General features: G+C 34.6%; 1 protein-coding gene across 2 annotated transcripts in view; it reads right to left on the bottom strand.

Annotated features, from left to right (window-relative positions):
* The window catches only part of LOC145686073 (sialin-like), a 196883-nt gene that overhangs the window by 47535 nt on the left and 134235 nt on the right, over nucleotides 1-15113 (bottom strand). For both annotated transcript variants that reach the window (XM_081758989.1, XM_081758988.1), the window contains exons 3-4: nucleotides 2592-2809; nucleotides 123-356 (exon numbers count right to left, since the gene is read on the bottom strand). In XM_081758989.1, coding sequence (XP_081615115.1) covers nucleotides 123-356; nucleotides 2592-2809 — 452 coding nt within the window. The remainder of the gene's footprint in view (nucleotides 1-122; nucleotides 357-2591; nucleotides 2810-15113) is intronic.

The following is a 15113-nucleotide window of genomic DNA, read 5'->3' as shown; positions in this document are numbered from 1 at the left end:
TAAATAGTTGGAATTTTATTATTATTATTATTATTATTATTATTATTATTATTATTATTATTATTATTATTATTATTATTAGTAGTAGTAGTAGTAGTAGTACTATTAAAAACTGAACGTACCTGACTTAACCCTTGGAAACCACGAATAATTGTGAGTACACTCCAATGCCATCTAGCAGCAAATGGCAGAATAATAGATAATAATCCACTGAATAGAAGTGAAAATCCCAGAATTTGCTTAACTCCATAGAGTTCAGCAAATCTACCTCCAGGAGCTTGAAAAAGCAGATAACCCCAAAAGAAAGAACTTAGAATAATGCCTTGCTGTTTTTCGCTCCAATCGAATTCACCTACCTGAAATGAAATGAGTGTGAATCAGGTTGGTCTTAATTTCTTTTCTTTTTCTTTTTTTTAGCCACTTGATTTATGTGGGGAATTAAGGTCAAGATGCCGAATATCCAATATCCAAGATGGTTTTCCAATATCAGATACCGAGAAATATCCCAATATCGGATGATATCTCTTGCAACATGTTTATTAGTGTGGTAAAGTGTTTTGTGATTTTGACCTTATGAAATATTTCCAATACTGCAGTTGATTGCGTTATGTCGTCCATAAAGATAACCTAATAATAATCATACTATACTTATAATATAGGCTAAAAAGAATAATCTTAAACTATATGATGTTTTGGTAGTTCGTTTCTGTTTACGTGATGTATACAGTTGAAAGTTGCCACACGACCTACGTTGCCAAATATCGGATAGTACAGATGTTCCAAATATCGGATACTAGATATTAGGGAACGGTATTGCTGATGTCATGCTTCGGTTATTACAGTTGACAGAAATCGCTCGAAGGAAGAAGCGGGATTCTGAGGCTATGCTCCAGGCTGTTGTTACCGTCAAGAGAAAGAAAATGGGGTTTCTCAATGCATCCAAAATCTTCAATGTTTTGTTCACAGCCGTATAAACTTGACAAAGGCGGTGAACTATGGATACGATGTATGCAATGTCTTAAATAGGCACACGAAATATATGCAAGCACTTGATTCAAAAACGTGGAAATATTTTGTTTGTGATTATTAAAAGTAATTTAACTTTTTGGTAGATTCTACTACAGATGAGTAGAAGAACGTTTAGTTACAAATAAATCTACATTATTAGAAGGTAGCTTCTTTTGTTGAACAATGTTCAAGTACCAGAAAATCTGCATATTTAGAAAGTTGTCTGTTTGATAGAACAATGTTTAATTCAAAGTAAATCTACATGTTGAAAACGTTTACGATTTTGTAGAACAATGTTTAGTTAAGATAAATTTACATATGCACATATTTAGAAAGTAGTCTATTTTATAGAACAATGTTTAGTTAAATCTACATGTTTTGCAACTTTACGTTTTATTTATACCATGTAATATAATTAAAATAATGCACAGTCTTCTCCAATCGTGGTTTTCCTTAAATCCTTCTCATTCAATTTCCGTCCAATATTAAGACCCCTTACTATCCGATATTGGGCAACCTTTTTCAGAACTGAGAAAAATGCCACTTTATACCTAAGTGTATAAATATCTTTCTTTTAATATTTCTTCATTGCTTCGAAACTTTCAAATTATAATCTACAAACATCATAGAACATTCAGAAAAGGCTATATCAATGACTTATCTGTTGGTAAAAATTTTATTTCTTTCTTTCAAACAGTATCCGATATTCGACACCTTTCCTATATTATTATTTTGTTCTTTGAAGTGAGTTGGAATTTCAATAATCTGATTTTACTGATTATTTCCCCTTCGTAGTTTAAATATATTTTATTTCGTGCAAAGTAGATTTCAACATTTAATAATTAAACTTAAGTAATGTTAAATTTAAATGTAATGCAAATTCATTTTGAAGAAAAATGCAAGAGACTACGTGTGAAGTAAAAATTAGGGAAATCACTTCATTAAAATTCCAATTCATTTCAAAGAAAATATAGATAAATAAACCATGTAAATCAATGGTCTAAAAATTGGCGCAGATAACTACTCAACACCGTTAAAGATGAATGAAACATTCAGTCACAATCGATGCTTCTTCAGCATTCTACGACGGAAGTGCATAGGGATTCTCTTCTACTGATGAGCATCTCTTTTTTTCTGTATGTGGGACTAGGGGCCTCATTTCGCAGCGGTTAATGTCAAAGCAACGCAAAGTTTGCGATTTAACTTATGATAATTGGCATAATAGTTTTAATTGCTTATTATAACTTTTGCGTTGCATTGTGTTGGGCTTCGCATATTTTGCTTGATGGATTAAAGTTTTGCATGTCTTTCAGTAGCGAGGCTGTATGAGACGTGGACCTACAGCTTAACGTAGGAACCAACCTACTTGAGCTCTTGCCGGGAATCAAAACCAGATCTCCCGCGTCGAAGACACGTATGCTAGCCATATAACCACGAGAAGCTCTCGCATATTTTGCGATAACCGATACGGAAGTTTGGTCTACTTCAATGTTTGTACATATGTAGAAAACATTCGGATTTATTTAACTGACTAAATTATTTTAATCCTTATTTTATTAGAAAAATAAATAGTTTATACTTACATCATTTTCATTTTTCTCCGATGTTAAATTCATATATGTTGTAACGTTTTCCTGAAAGCAATCTGAGGTAGACGTAGTTAAGTTTGTGTCGTTTGTAAGAGATTCTGTTGAGTTGATCATTCCAATTATTGCAACATTCATATTTACTCTTAGAAGGAAGGAAATCATAAAACCCAGGAACAGCATTGCACACAGGACGGACCGTGCAGGAATCTTGTCTGTAGTAAAATATTTAAAGAGGATCATTAATTATTTTAGTACAAAAACAAATAATTTAAACAAATGAAAGCTAGTAATATTCAGAACTTTTATCATTATTTACATAAATAATAATATGTACATTAAATTCCTTTCTCACTCCACTTGTAAGAAAATCAAAATATTTATGGTTAATACCTGTTAGAAATACGATATTTCTTCCTTGAAAATATCTCAAACTCTCATCTATTGGTGGAATTCAGGGGCCACCAAATATGCGATTCGAACTGGCATTGGTCGCTGGAAGTGTGATGTCACGCGGAAGAGAGGAAATCGCTTCTTCTACTTTTAGCAGATATTTTTTGTATATTCCGAGCATGTTCTAATTTCATTTGTCTCTCTTTTTTACACTACACAGAGAGGAAGATATACTAATTCTAACACTGCAAATACGCAGGGTAAATCGCTATATTATAATAAATCTTCTAATATAAATAAAGAGTTTGTTTGTGTGTTTGTTTGTCTGTCTCTGTGCGACCTGGGGACCAGACGAGTGGACCGAGAGTTACCAAATTTTGGTCAGGGGTACCTTGGCCAAGGCCCCAGATCAAGACGGAGCCTTTTTTCAAATTTCGAACCAGGGGGATCTCAGCGAAGGGGGGGGGCGTTTACCGGAACCGGCTTGGGAACCAGACAAATTAACAGAAGGTTATCAAATTTTAGTCACGAATACATTGGTCCAGGCTCCAGATCAGAGTTAAACGTTTTTGTCAAAATTCGAACCAGGGGGGTTTCAGGGATCGTTTACCGGGACATGTAAAAGTAGTAGAAAGTGACCGATATTAGTGTCAAAATAGTTTTCGCGGTCGCTGAAATCAATGGTGAAACTCCGATCGCATTAACTCCCAAATTCACGCTATTTGACTCCGGGCCGGGGGTCACCTGGAGGGGGGGGATAATGAGATACCGAGACATATAAAAGTAATCCAAAATGACCGATATTAGTGTCAAATCCATAGTTTTCGCGATCGCTGAAATCAATGGTGACACTTCCATTAGCGATGGCTTGCAATTTAGTTACAATTGTATGCGGGCCGGGAGTCAGGGGGGGGGAATCCGAGACATGGAAAAAATAGCCCAAAATGACCGATGTTAGTATCAAATTCATAGTTTTCGCGGTCGCTGAGATCAATGGTGATACTCCCACAGTCGTTGACTTCCAAATACAGTCCCCGTGCGAAGCATGGGTATATTCAACTAGTATATAATAAGTTTATAATCCATTCATCTTTACAGTATTGTTTTTTTGGAATATTGATAAGAAATGTTGGTGGTAAATTCTAAGGCTAGTATTAGACGGAAGTATTTGTCGTAGCAAAAATCGTATCATCGATATCCTACCGTGTAAAGTAGCAAATGCTATAGCATTTCCCATGTCATGGTATGTCATATGGAATTTCTTGTCGATAGAACCTGCTGTATTTCGTAGCATTTCCCCAGCATAAGTCAGTGAAAAACGCGAAATATTACTTATATCAAGGGGTCTTCACCCCCAAGCCAAATCTGAAATGATGCCCTTGCGTTCAAGGGCTGTCAAGGTTTATAATCCACACCTTCCCTAAAAGGAAACGCAATTAATTGTCAATCAATATTGCACCAAATGACGGATGAAACAACAGAAATGTCTGTCTAATAAAGCTAACTAGTGTCGGATTTCCGTATAAGCTATACAAACTATAAGCTTCGGGCCTCACTCTCTTGGGAACCCGAAAGAAATTTAAAGAAAAAAAACTGAATGTAGATTAAAAATAAATAACATAAAAGTTTCATTCTCTTAGAGGCTCCCAAAGAAATTTAGAGGAAAAAGCTCTGAATGTAGGTGAAAGATAAAGTAAACGTTTCACTTTCTTGGGATTCCCAAGAAAATCAAAGAAAAAAGTTGAATGTAGGTGAAACATAAATAAAATAAAAGTTTTACTCTCTTGGGGCCCCAAAGAAATTGAAAAGAAAAACTGTATGTAGATTAAAATATGAATAAAATAGAAGTTTCACTTTGTTCAATAACCTCAGAGAAATTTAAAGGAAAAAGCTGCGTAGATTAAAATATAATAAAAGAAAGTCAAATTATATTGTGTTGTTTACAGTCTAAGGCAGCGTTTCCCAACCGGTGTGCCGCGGCACACTGGTGTGCCGCGAATGGTCCGCTGGTGTGCCGTGAGGAAATCGAAACAAATTATTAATTCTATAGGTACCAAATTGCAAGACATAGCGGAAAATGTATATTTGTATTTCACATTACTATGAACCTCTACTATAAATCTACAATTTTAAGTTTCATACTGTGTTACTTTTCTGTACATTTCTAATGTTGAAAATCGTATTTATCATTGTCATAACCATTATTGCTTCTTTATTGTTGCAGACTATTTCGTAACTTGAAATTTTAACATATCATTCAATAAATTTAACAAAGCAAACATGCATACAAATTACCTACATTTGTGTTTTAAAGGTACTAGAGATTTGTTTATTTGTTCGTTATTTAGTGATCTTCCTTTTTAGTGAAAGGTTATATACAGTTTTCGAAAGAGAAAGTGGATTTTTAAAAACCCGAGTCCTATATTTCATTGCAATTGTTTTCTATTTTAAAATTAGAATGAAAAATAAGCATAATGATTTACCAGGAGGGAAAACCCGTGATCGAGCTTTCTACTCTGTAAGAAGGAGATCAGTAATCACAGAAAAATACCACGGTATTTTATATTTACAAATAATAATAGTAATATATATATATATATATATATATATATATATATATATATATATAAAATGGGTGTGCCGCGAGAATTCAAGTTACATCTGTAGTGTGCCGCAAGTTGAAAAAGGTTGGGAAACGCTGGTCTAAGGTCTTATGATGCAAGTAATGGGGCTCCATCTGCTGACCTGCTTCCTAAAACATCACTTTTCATTTATTTATTTACATATCAATTCAAGAGAAGGGTAGAAAGAAGGGATGAACGTAATGCTTTGTTAGGGTACCAGCATTCTGTTGCTAACTGAAAGCTCTTTGGTGCAGACGCTATAGTCGGAGATTCACTTGTTTTTCTTCTGTATTTTTCTTTTGTCCTTTACAAGTTGAATTTTCAGCGAGTGAAACCTCTTTTGCTTAGCTAGTTTCCCCATTTCTGTTCTTGTTGTTTGGCGTATGAATTTACATTTCAGACTACAAATTTAGAGTGAAGAAAATGTTCAATAAGAAAACAAGTGTTCAAATATTCAAAAATACTTCAGCATTATATTTAATTCAATTCCTGATTGATCTCATGTGGAACAGTTGTCAAGTTCTGGAATCATTTATTGATTTTATCTCTGTTAAAGGAAAGAATGCTGAGAGTATTTCTGCTGCAATACTGAAGTAACTATAACGTGATAGGTTTGATATTAAGATTGCAGAGGCCAATCTTGTGATAAATCAGCCTACAATGACCGGGCAATATTTTGGAGTTCAAACTTTGATACGGAATATAAGTCCTTTGGTCATTTTCGTTCCTTTAACAATAATTCATTGAACCTTGTGGCTTACATTCTGCGCACGTTAACGTTCTAGCGAACACTTTGTTTGGAGCAATGGAACGTTTTTGGTATTGTTCTCTAGATCTACTCCCTGATGGGATGTGCTGCAAAATCACGTAAAGATTGGTCTGAAACGTAAAACTGACACTAGTTGGAGTTCCAGGCAGAAGCTTTGAAGGCACTTTCTAGTCAATTGGATGAAGTAATTGATCCGTTGGAAGATCTGGGTAACACTTCGACTGAAACACTTGATGGTAGACGAGATGCTGGTCTTCTTCTTGCAAGCATCCAGTCATTTAACTTCATCGCTTTACTATATTTCTGGTCTGCAGATCTCTCATATATTGATCGGATCCAAAAATTCCTTCAATCTCAGAATATGAGTTTCAATCAAACTCTTATTCAGTTACAGAGCTTGGTTGACACCATTGATACCTGGAGACTTGAGCTGGGCAAGGAAATCATATCTGCAGCTGAAGGAAGTTGCAGGGCATGGAACATAACTGTGGATATACACAGGAGAAAGAATGAACCCCTGACTGCACAGGCCAAAGTGAAACGCTCTATCAATGAAATTCTAAATGAGATGAGACAACAAATGCATGATCATTTTACTCAGATGCATGACCTCAATGACAGATTTGGATTCCTGTGTTCTATGGCCAACTTTGTGCAGCAGCTAGGTGATGAGAGCGAGGAGAGGCTAAAAGCATGTTACTCTGATTTGGCTTTGTTCTACCCGAATGACCTGGATGGCTTAGAATTATTTCAGGATTGTAAGGATATAATCCGTTCGCTAAGGTGTGTTCAGAAAGCTAAACAACAGCTTGACTTTTCCGCACAAGGCATCCTGAAATATGTATCTTCAATGGAGCTTGAAATTTACTAAAGTTTGCCAACCGCTCTTCAGATTTTGATAACACTGCACATATCGGCCGCATCGTGTTAAAGGTCTTTCAGCGAAATGAAATTGATAAAATCATACTTGCGTTCCACAATGAGTCAAGAAAGATTCACGAATCTGGCCATTCTTTCTATCGAAAATGAACTAGCACCCACTTTGAATTTTGATAATATAGTTGAGACTTTCGCTGCTACCAAAGCAACGAAGGTATCATTCTGAATGTTGGTGGAACACAGGCTAATATGGTAGTGGAGCTGTCGAAAGTAGTTTCATGTTTCAAGTAAAGGCAATAAAAATTCAAAAGTACCAAAAGAGTAATAAAAAGCCGTTAAGATCTGTCAATTGACTGGTGATAGCTGATATAACCCGTAGTAGAATTCTGTACTTACATATTTAATCTTCACAATTATTCAATACATTCAGGGTTTTTTGTTATAATATATTATAATACTATGTTAGTCAGGTAATGGAAATAGTCATAAGTGACAGAATATAAACATGACTGAATTATGTATCTATTAAAATGCTACGATACCAATTACGAGCGGTTTTTTTTTACGAGTACGGGAATAGGGTAACATTGAAATATTAATTCATCAAATTTTGTTTTATCATTATAAAATAAGTTCCTACTCCCAGCTATTAGAGGGTTACGCCCTCTCTTTGGCATTGAGTTCAAAGGATCTCTATTGATTTGAAGGTAATGATATATGGGCAAAGTGCAGTAATCATGAACACAAAGATTAGTAAATGCAAAATAAATCCATAGATTATTTCTGAAAAAAAAAAATAACAGAAAAGTGCAGATATATGTTTGAGGTTCTAGGATACTAATAGGAATTACAGTATATAGGAAATATAATAGAATAAAGAATAATGATGATTATGAAAATGAGGTGAAGTGCTTACACATCACAAACAGAGTTTGATTAGTGAGACAGATGCAGGGTTAAATCTTCTGTCCCGGGGCGGCTCAGGACTAATGAACACATTGGGAAGTCCTTGTTAGTGATGAGGATATCTGTGCTAAGATGGAAGGAGATGAGGAAGATGATGATAAATGACATATATATTTCCCTTTCAGCCGCAGGAAGATGTTCGTGTTTCACATACATAGATACGAAGATATTTAATGGGGAGTGCTTGTATCGGTATGCTGCGTCGGTAAGTGCGTCAGTTTGAAGTATATCCAAGAAAAGCGGATGGCCTGTTTGGATGCAGGAAGTTATGTACCTAAGGCGAAGTTGTGCGAGATGCTCGGTGATCTTTGGAAAGTCTATGTATTCATACGTGAGCCACGTCGGATATGGAAGTTTAATTCGATACGCCAGTCGAATAGCATGTCGTTCCAGGATGCTAAGCTTTTCATAGAAAGAAACAGAAGCATTGCACCAAACGGTATGCCCAAAAGTAAGGATCGGACGGAGGAATGCTTTGTAAGTATGAAGCAATATATCGGCTTTTAGTCCCCAAGTTGTTCCTGTGAGGCGTCGCAAAAGATTTAATCTAAGATTGGCCTTGTCAATTAGTTTTTTCAAGTGAGCATTCCAGCTGAGCTTTGAATCGAAAACCACGCCTAGATAGGTAGCAGTGGTGGAAGGGCGTACAGGGTACCCATCAACACTTAGGCGCAAGAGAGTTGGGTTTCTATGGACTTTGGAACGACATTTAGGCGGTAGAAATAATAGAGCTTGTGTTTTCTCTGAGTTGATCATTAAGTGCCATTTCTTACACCACTTGACGAAATTATCGAGTGTTGCTTGTAAAACAATGTTAAGCTGATGCACAGTTTTACCGAGTGCAAGAAAAACTGTATCGTCAGCATATTGAAAAATAAAAGACGTTGCGTGGTACAGAAGGGATATCGGACGCATAAAGGATATATAATAAAGGGCTGAGAGCTGATCCTTGTGGTACACCAGTTAGAGGAAAAATTGGCCAAGAGAGGGCTGTACCATCTGTAACATTAGCAATGAGATTTTAAAGAATATATTAACCTGAGATAGCACACGGGAAGTTTGGACGACTGCAATTTTTTAATGAGGCCATAATGCCAAACCTTATCGAACGCCTTCTCTAAATCTATGAGAATGAGACATGATGGTAAAGCTTTGTTATATTGGTTAGTAATTATTGTGCCGAGACGAAGTAGCTGGTCATTTATGGAAAATCCAGGGCGAAAGCCCACCTGATGGATAGGTAACAGAAAAGTTGTATCAAGATACTTATGGAGTCGACAAACGATAATTTTTTCCAGTAGCTTACTGAATACGGAGGTGAGCTGGATGGGCCTGTAAGAGGATACTGAATGTACAGGTTTATTAGGATTGTGAAACATGCAAATTTTGGAGACTTTCAAATCTGAAGGGTAGAAACGAGGAAACGAGTTTTAAGGATAAAGTTGTATATTATACCGAGCTCCAACCTATAACTTTAGCTTTCAAATAGTTGATTTACGGTTATTTGTGATTTCACGTTTATAACAAAGACAAATATTTTTAAAAAGATGCACGGCACCTTAAATAAATTACTTAAAGAGATTTTTTCACAAAGTTTATCTTTTTAAATTATTGTTCAAATCCTTTGCATTTTAATAAGCCTTCTCCGAAATAAATGCAAGTGAATTGTGCTGCCATCTTCCGAGTTCTTTTAAACTATGTTTATATGTTTGTGGCCAATCCTTTCGACAATGAAATCTCGGAAACTACAGGTTCTAGAAAGATGACGTTTTCACTGATCGATTGGAAATTTTGCGTACATTGTCCAGTGCTAATTGAATATTAAAAAAACGTGGCCATTATTTCTTTTTTAGATTTTTTAGGGTACACTGGAAGCGTTGAAATTAAAAAAAACAAACTAAAGCATCATATCGTATGCGATATACATTCCAACACCACAATGTTGTATATTGGGGTTGTATATGTCTCAGGCGTTTGTGCCATGGCCAAATAATAGTGAAAAAGGAAGGATAACCATTTCTCGAGTCTAAGATAAATCTTAATTTTGGAGTGTTTTGCCCAATGACCACCATATATAACTGACATTATAATTAATTGTATATGTAATGTATTTGCTTATTACATACTGCATGCAAGAAGAAAGAAAACAGTGGTCATACATGAATTAGAAACTTCAACCGGAAATAGGCTCAAATCTTGCAAACGGGGCGAGATGAGAGAAAATAACCGAAAAAATCTCCCCTTTATGATGCTACTTGCCGATTTTTTTAAATCAAGACGTCTTTTACTTGTATCTGTAAAGGGACATGTACATGTTGTGAGGAATGAGAAGTCGATTTATGTTCATATGCGAATGATGCGCTGTGTAGAGAGCGCAGGTTCAGCTAGTCTATCTATTAAAATGCTACGATAACAATACGAGCGACCGAGCTCCAACTTATAACTTTAGCTTTCCTATCTTTCATTTACGGTTACTTGTGATTTCACGTTTATAACAAATATTTTAGCTTTCCTATCTTTCATTTACGGTTACTTGTGATTTCACGTTTATAACAAATATTTTAAGACATATTTTTAAAAAGGAGTACTTTAAATAAATTACGTAAAGAGATATTTTTCACAAAGTTTATCTTTTTAAATTTTGTTCAAAGCCTTTGCATTTTAATAAGTCTTCTCCGAAATAAATGCAAGTGAATTGTGCTGCCATCTTCCGAGTTCTTTTAAACTATGTTTATATGTTTGTGGCCAATCCTCTCGACAATGAGATCTTGGAAACTACAGGCTTTAGAAAGATGACGTTTTCACTGATCGATTGAAAATTTTGCGTAGATTGTCCAGTTCTAATTGAATATTAAAAAAAACATGGGCATTATTTATTTATTACATTTTTAATGGTACACTGGAAGCGTTGAAATTAAAAAAGAAAAACTAAAGCATCATATCCTATGCGTTATACATTCCAACACCACATTGTTGTATATTGGGGTTATATATGTCTCAGGCGTTTGTTTCATGGCCAAATAATAATGGAAAAGGAAGGATAACCATTTCTCCAGTGTAAGATAAATCTTTATTTTTGGAGTGTTTTGCCCAATGAACACCATATATAACTGACATTATAACTAATTGTATATGTAATGTATTTGCTTATTACATACTGCATGCAAGAAGAAAGAAACAATGGTTTACATGAATTAGAAACTATAAACCGGAAATAGGCTCAAATCTTGCAACCGTGCGAGATATTGAGAAAAAATAATCGAAAAAATCTCCCCTTTACGATACTCCTTGACGATTTTTTTTAAATGAAGATGTCTTTCACTTGTATCTGTAAAGGGACATGTATTATCTGTCAGGAAAGTAAATGTACACCTATTTTTCGAGTCTGGCATTCCTGCGCTCCATCCGTGGAGAGTATGAGAATTAAATCAATCAAATATTTACTGAGGGGCAAAAAGAAAAGTTTAATCTGAATAAGATATTGCAGAGGGGCACAAGCTCTGAATACGAATAGTGCATAGTGTAAATAAAGAACGACACCGAAAGAGAAAGCCAGAAACAGCTCTTAAACTTAGAAAAAAGAGTAAAAATTTTCGAAGTGGGAACATAAAGCACAAATACAACAAATACGCCAACAACTCAGCGTTCACGCTGCCACGATCTTGGTGTAATAGTTAAGGTGCTGGCTTACAAACGCAAAGGTCGTCAGTTCCAATCCCCGTAAAGGACATTTTTAAAATTTTTGTTGATAATGCATACAGCTCATGAGAGGGTAAAAGAGGTCGTATTTAGTTTTTCGTAGCAATTATTCTTGGTAATTTTTAGTACTGATAATACTTTTTTTGTCTTTGCGTATTGCTTTTATTCTTTTCTTCATTTCGAAAGAGAAGAATATCCGAACAAATGCCACCAAAATTTCTCTTATTTTGAAGGTAAACGCCATTTGCGATCAGTGAAGAATAAAAATTGAACGTTCCGAAGTAGCTGCAAAAAGTAAAAAGAAAAACATGGAAATGAACCTTACTCATGGTTACTAAAAATACAATTTCTACATGCCTTACACCTCCCGACCACGTTTCTACGTTAGCAAGTAAGAGGTTTCTACGTTAGCAAGTTTAGGTTAGGCTGGTCAATACGTTTTGCAAAGGGGCCCGGTTTAGCTCTGACGCACCACAGGTGCGAGAAGGGAGCAAAACACTTTTTCTCTCTCCCTCTGTGTGTCTATTTATCTATCTATCTGTATATATATAACGCTATTTGTGAATGCCATAACCACCCTAATTTTCAGCGGATTGAGACGAAACTTGACACAAACATTAATTGTTGAAATATCTGGATGCGTTCGTTAACCACAATAATCAGATGAAAATGTTCAAAATGGCGGTTCTTCAAACTCTTAAAAAGTTCCAAGGGAACCAAATTTCGCCCATAAATAGATATTCAGAAAGTTTGATTAACTTTCCCTCTTTTACTGAAATATTTGTGTGCAAGGCTTATCCTCTTTTATTGAAATATTGGATCCGATTAATCGCCTAAAGAAGGTTCACGCCCTTTCGCTACGGTCAGGCTTTTTTTTTTTTTTTGCAGGAGGGGGCTATATTCGTATCGGAACAAGATGATTGTTAGTGATGATATGAAATTACACATTGAAAGTGAAGTAACTTGTGAAACGTAGTATTTGAAAGAATAATATAATAAATGTGCTTTCCTCTAACACAGAGAACTGTAAATCATGTATTTCAAGTTGAGTTGATTTTGAGTTTAACGTCCCTTTTCAGCAGCGAGGCTATATGAGACGTGGACCTACTGATTAACGTGGAATCCGAACCACATGAGCTCCCGCCGGGAATCGAATCCGGGCCTCATGTATTTCGATTTCTTGAGCGTGAATGGCGAGTAGTGTTATTTGATTTGCTTTTTAGTAACACATTGCAATGCAAATAAAGGTAGGCATCATTAGTGGTAAGTAAAACAACAACAACAATAATAATAATAATAATAATAATAATAATAATATATTCTAAGTGTTGTTTGTGGCAAGGCAATATCTTCCTCAATTCTTCTTGAAACGTATAACGACTCTATAGAAAAGCGTCGTCAACCTGGTACGTTTGGTAAAATATAAGTTACGAAGCGATAATAACTTTTCTTTATGCAAGAATCAACTCAGATATTCAGAGATCATTAGCCTCACCTTTATTGCTTGATATGTCTTAAATATTCATTTTTAAAACCGTGAAATACATAAATTCACTTGACTAGGTCAACACATAACATGTACATAGCCACAACTATCCCATAATAATCTCTTACATATATCAAAAACATTCTTCTTTTCTGTTAATTTAAAATGAACATTCTACTAAGTATATTACATATTTATGAGCACTTTTTGCCCACGGTACAGGTAAGTATTATACAAACTAAAGTATTTCGTTATAGAAAATGTCGCCCGACAAAGGGACTGAATATAAAAGTCATGAGTAGGCTTGGCTTTTATATTCAAGAACCACTGGTCTGATTAGATTAATGTTCGTACATTACATATGTTCTTTATATTTTGATCACACCTCGTATATATCTTCATTATTTTTTTTGTTAACCCTCATATATATATAAAATATTAGTTATTATCATTCACATAAATACATTTACAATAAATCTTTGATTTCATTAATATTTCTCTTTATTACATTATTATTTATTCTTTATCATTAAAAACATCGTCGCTTAGAAATATAATTAACGAGGGTGAAACACAAATTATCAAGATTACTAGTTTCGATCATTATTACAAACGATGATGTGACAAATAATATTTATTCTTTTCGGGCGCATTGTATAACAAATAAGTTAGATGTTGCAATTGTAATGTATACATAGTAGCACTAAGATGTCATAAATAAAGAAGAATTTCATTCAAGGTAGTTATTGAATAATGGATTTTATAGAACGGATCTTAGTCTTAACATAATCTTTGACAATTAAATACAAATCAATCTGATATAAAGTAATTTTTTTTGCCTTTAACTAATTATAAATTGAATTATGATTCTTCACATTAATAAGAAAGAATAAAAATTAAACATAACCTACGTTTGAATAATCAAAAGGGAAGTAAATAAATTTATTTTACAGAAACAAAAGACACCTTTTTGTTATTAAATAAATTTTTAGATAAATGCTCATGAGAACCTACAGCTGACATGGGTTTAACCCTTACCATATCAGCCGCAATTAGTTTAAATTCATACTCGAGTAGGGTTCCAATAGGGTACACTGTACAGCACAATCATGATTATGTCCTGTATTATTGTTTTGTACAGAAATTACTTCAATACCTGGATCTTGATGTGAAGTGCCATCTCTTATCCTTCCATTACTTCTATCCACGTAGTTCGCTGCGTTGGTGGAATTTCTCCATACATTTCGTCTATTTTTAAACCTATTTTGACTATATGGTCTAACATAGGAATTATTACGATTAATTAGGTTAGGCGGATTCCCTACATAACCTTGTCTATTTTGTTCATTTTGATTGCTAGAGTATACTCGTCTTAGGTTCGGTTCATTATTATTCACACTTCGGATATTCAAATTCCGAACAGGGACCAAATGATCTGAATTATTCTTATTTTTACCCATTCCTGATTGTGTTAGATTCATAGCATGGTATTGAGTTTCGTAGCATTGTACAAGCATTAATAAATGACTGAAACTCATACACTGTGTGGAAAATAAGATCTGCTGTAATTTAAATGGAAGCAAATTGCGAATCGATGCAATTATTCTTGATTCCGATTGCAAGGGATTAACAACCTTTAATTCATTATAAACATTTATAACAAACTCTACAATAGATTTGTGCAATCGAGGATTGAAATGTTG

This window comes from Thermobia domestica, chromosome 5 (assembly GCF_964235325.1).
Source record: "Thermobia domestica chromosome 5, izTheDome1.hap1.1, whole genome shotgun sequence".
NCBI lineage: Eukaryota > Metazoa > Arthropoda > Insecta > Zygentoma > Lepismatidae > Thermobia > Thermobia domestica.
The sequence above is the reverse complement of the archived record's forward strand: the minus strand, read 5'-3'. Positions and strand labels throughout refer to the sequence as shown.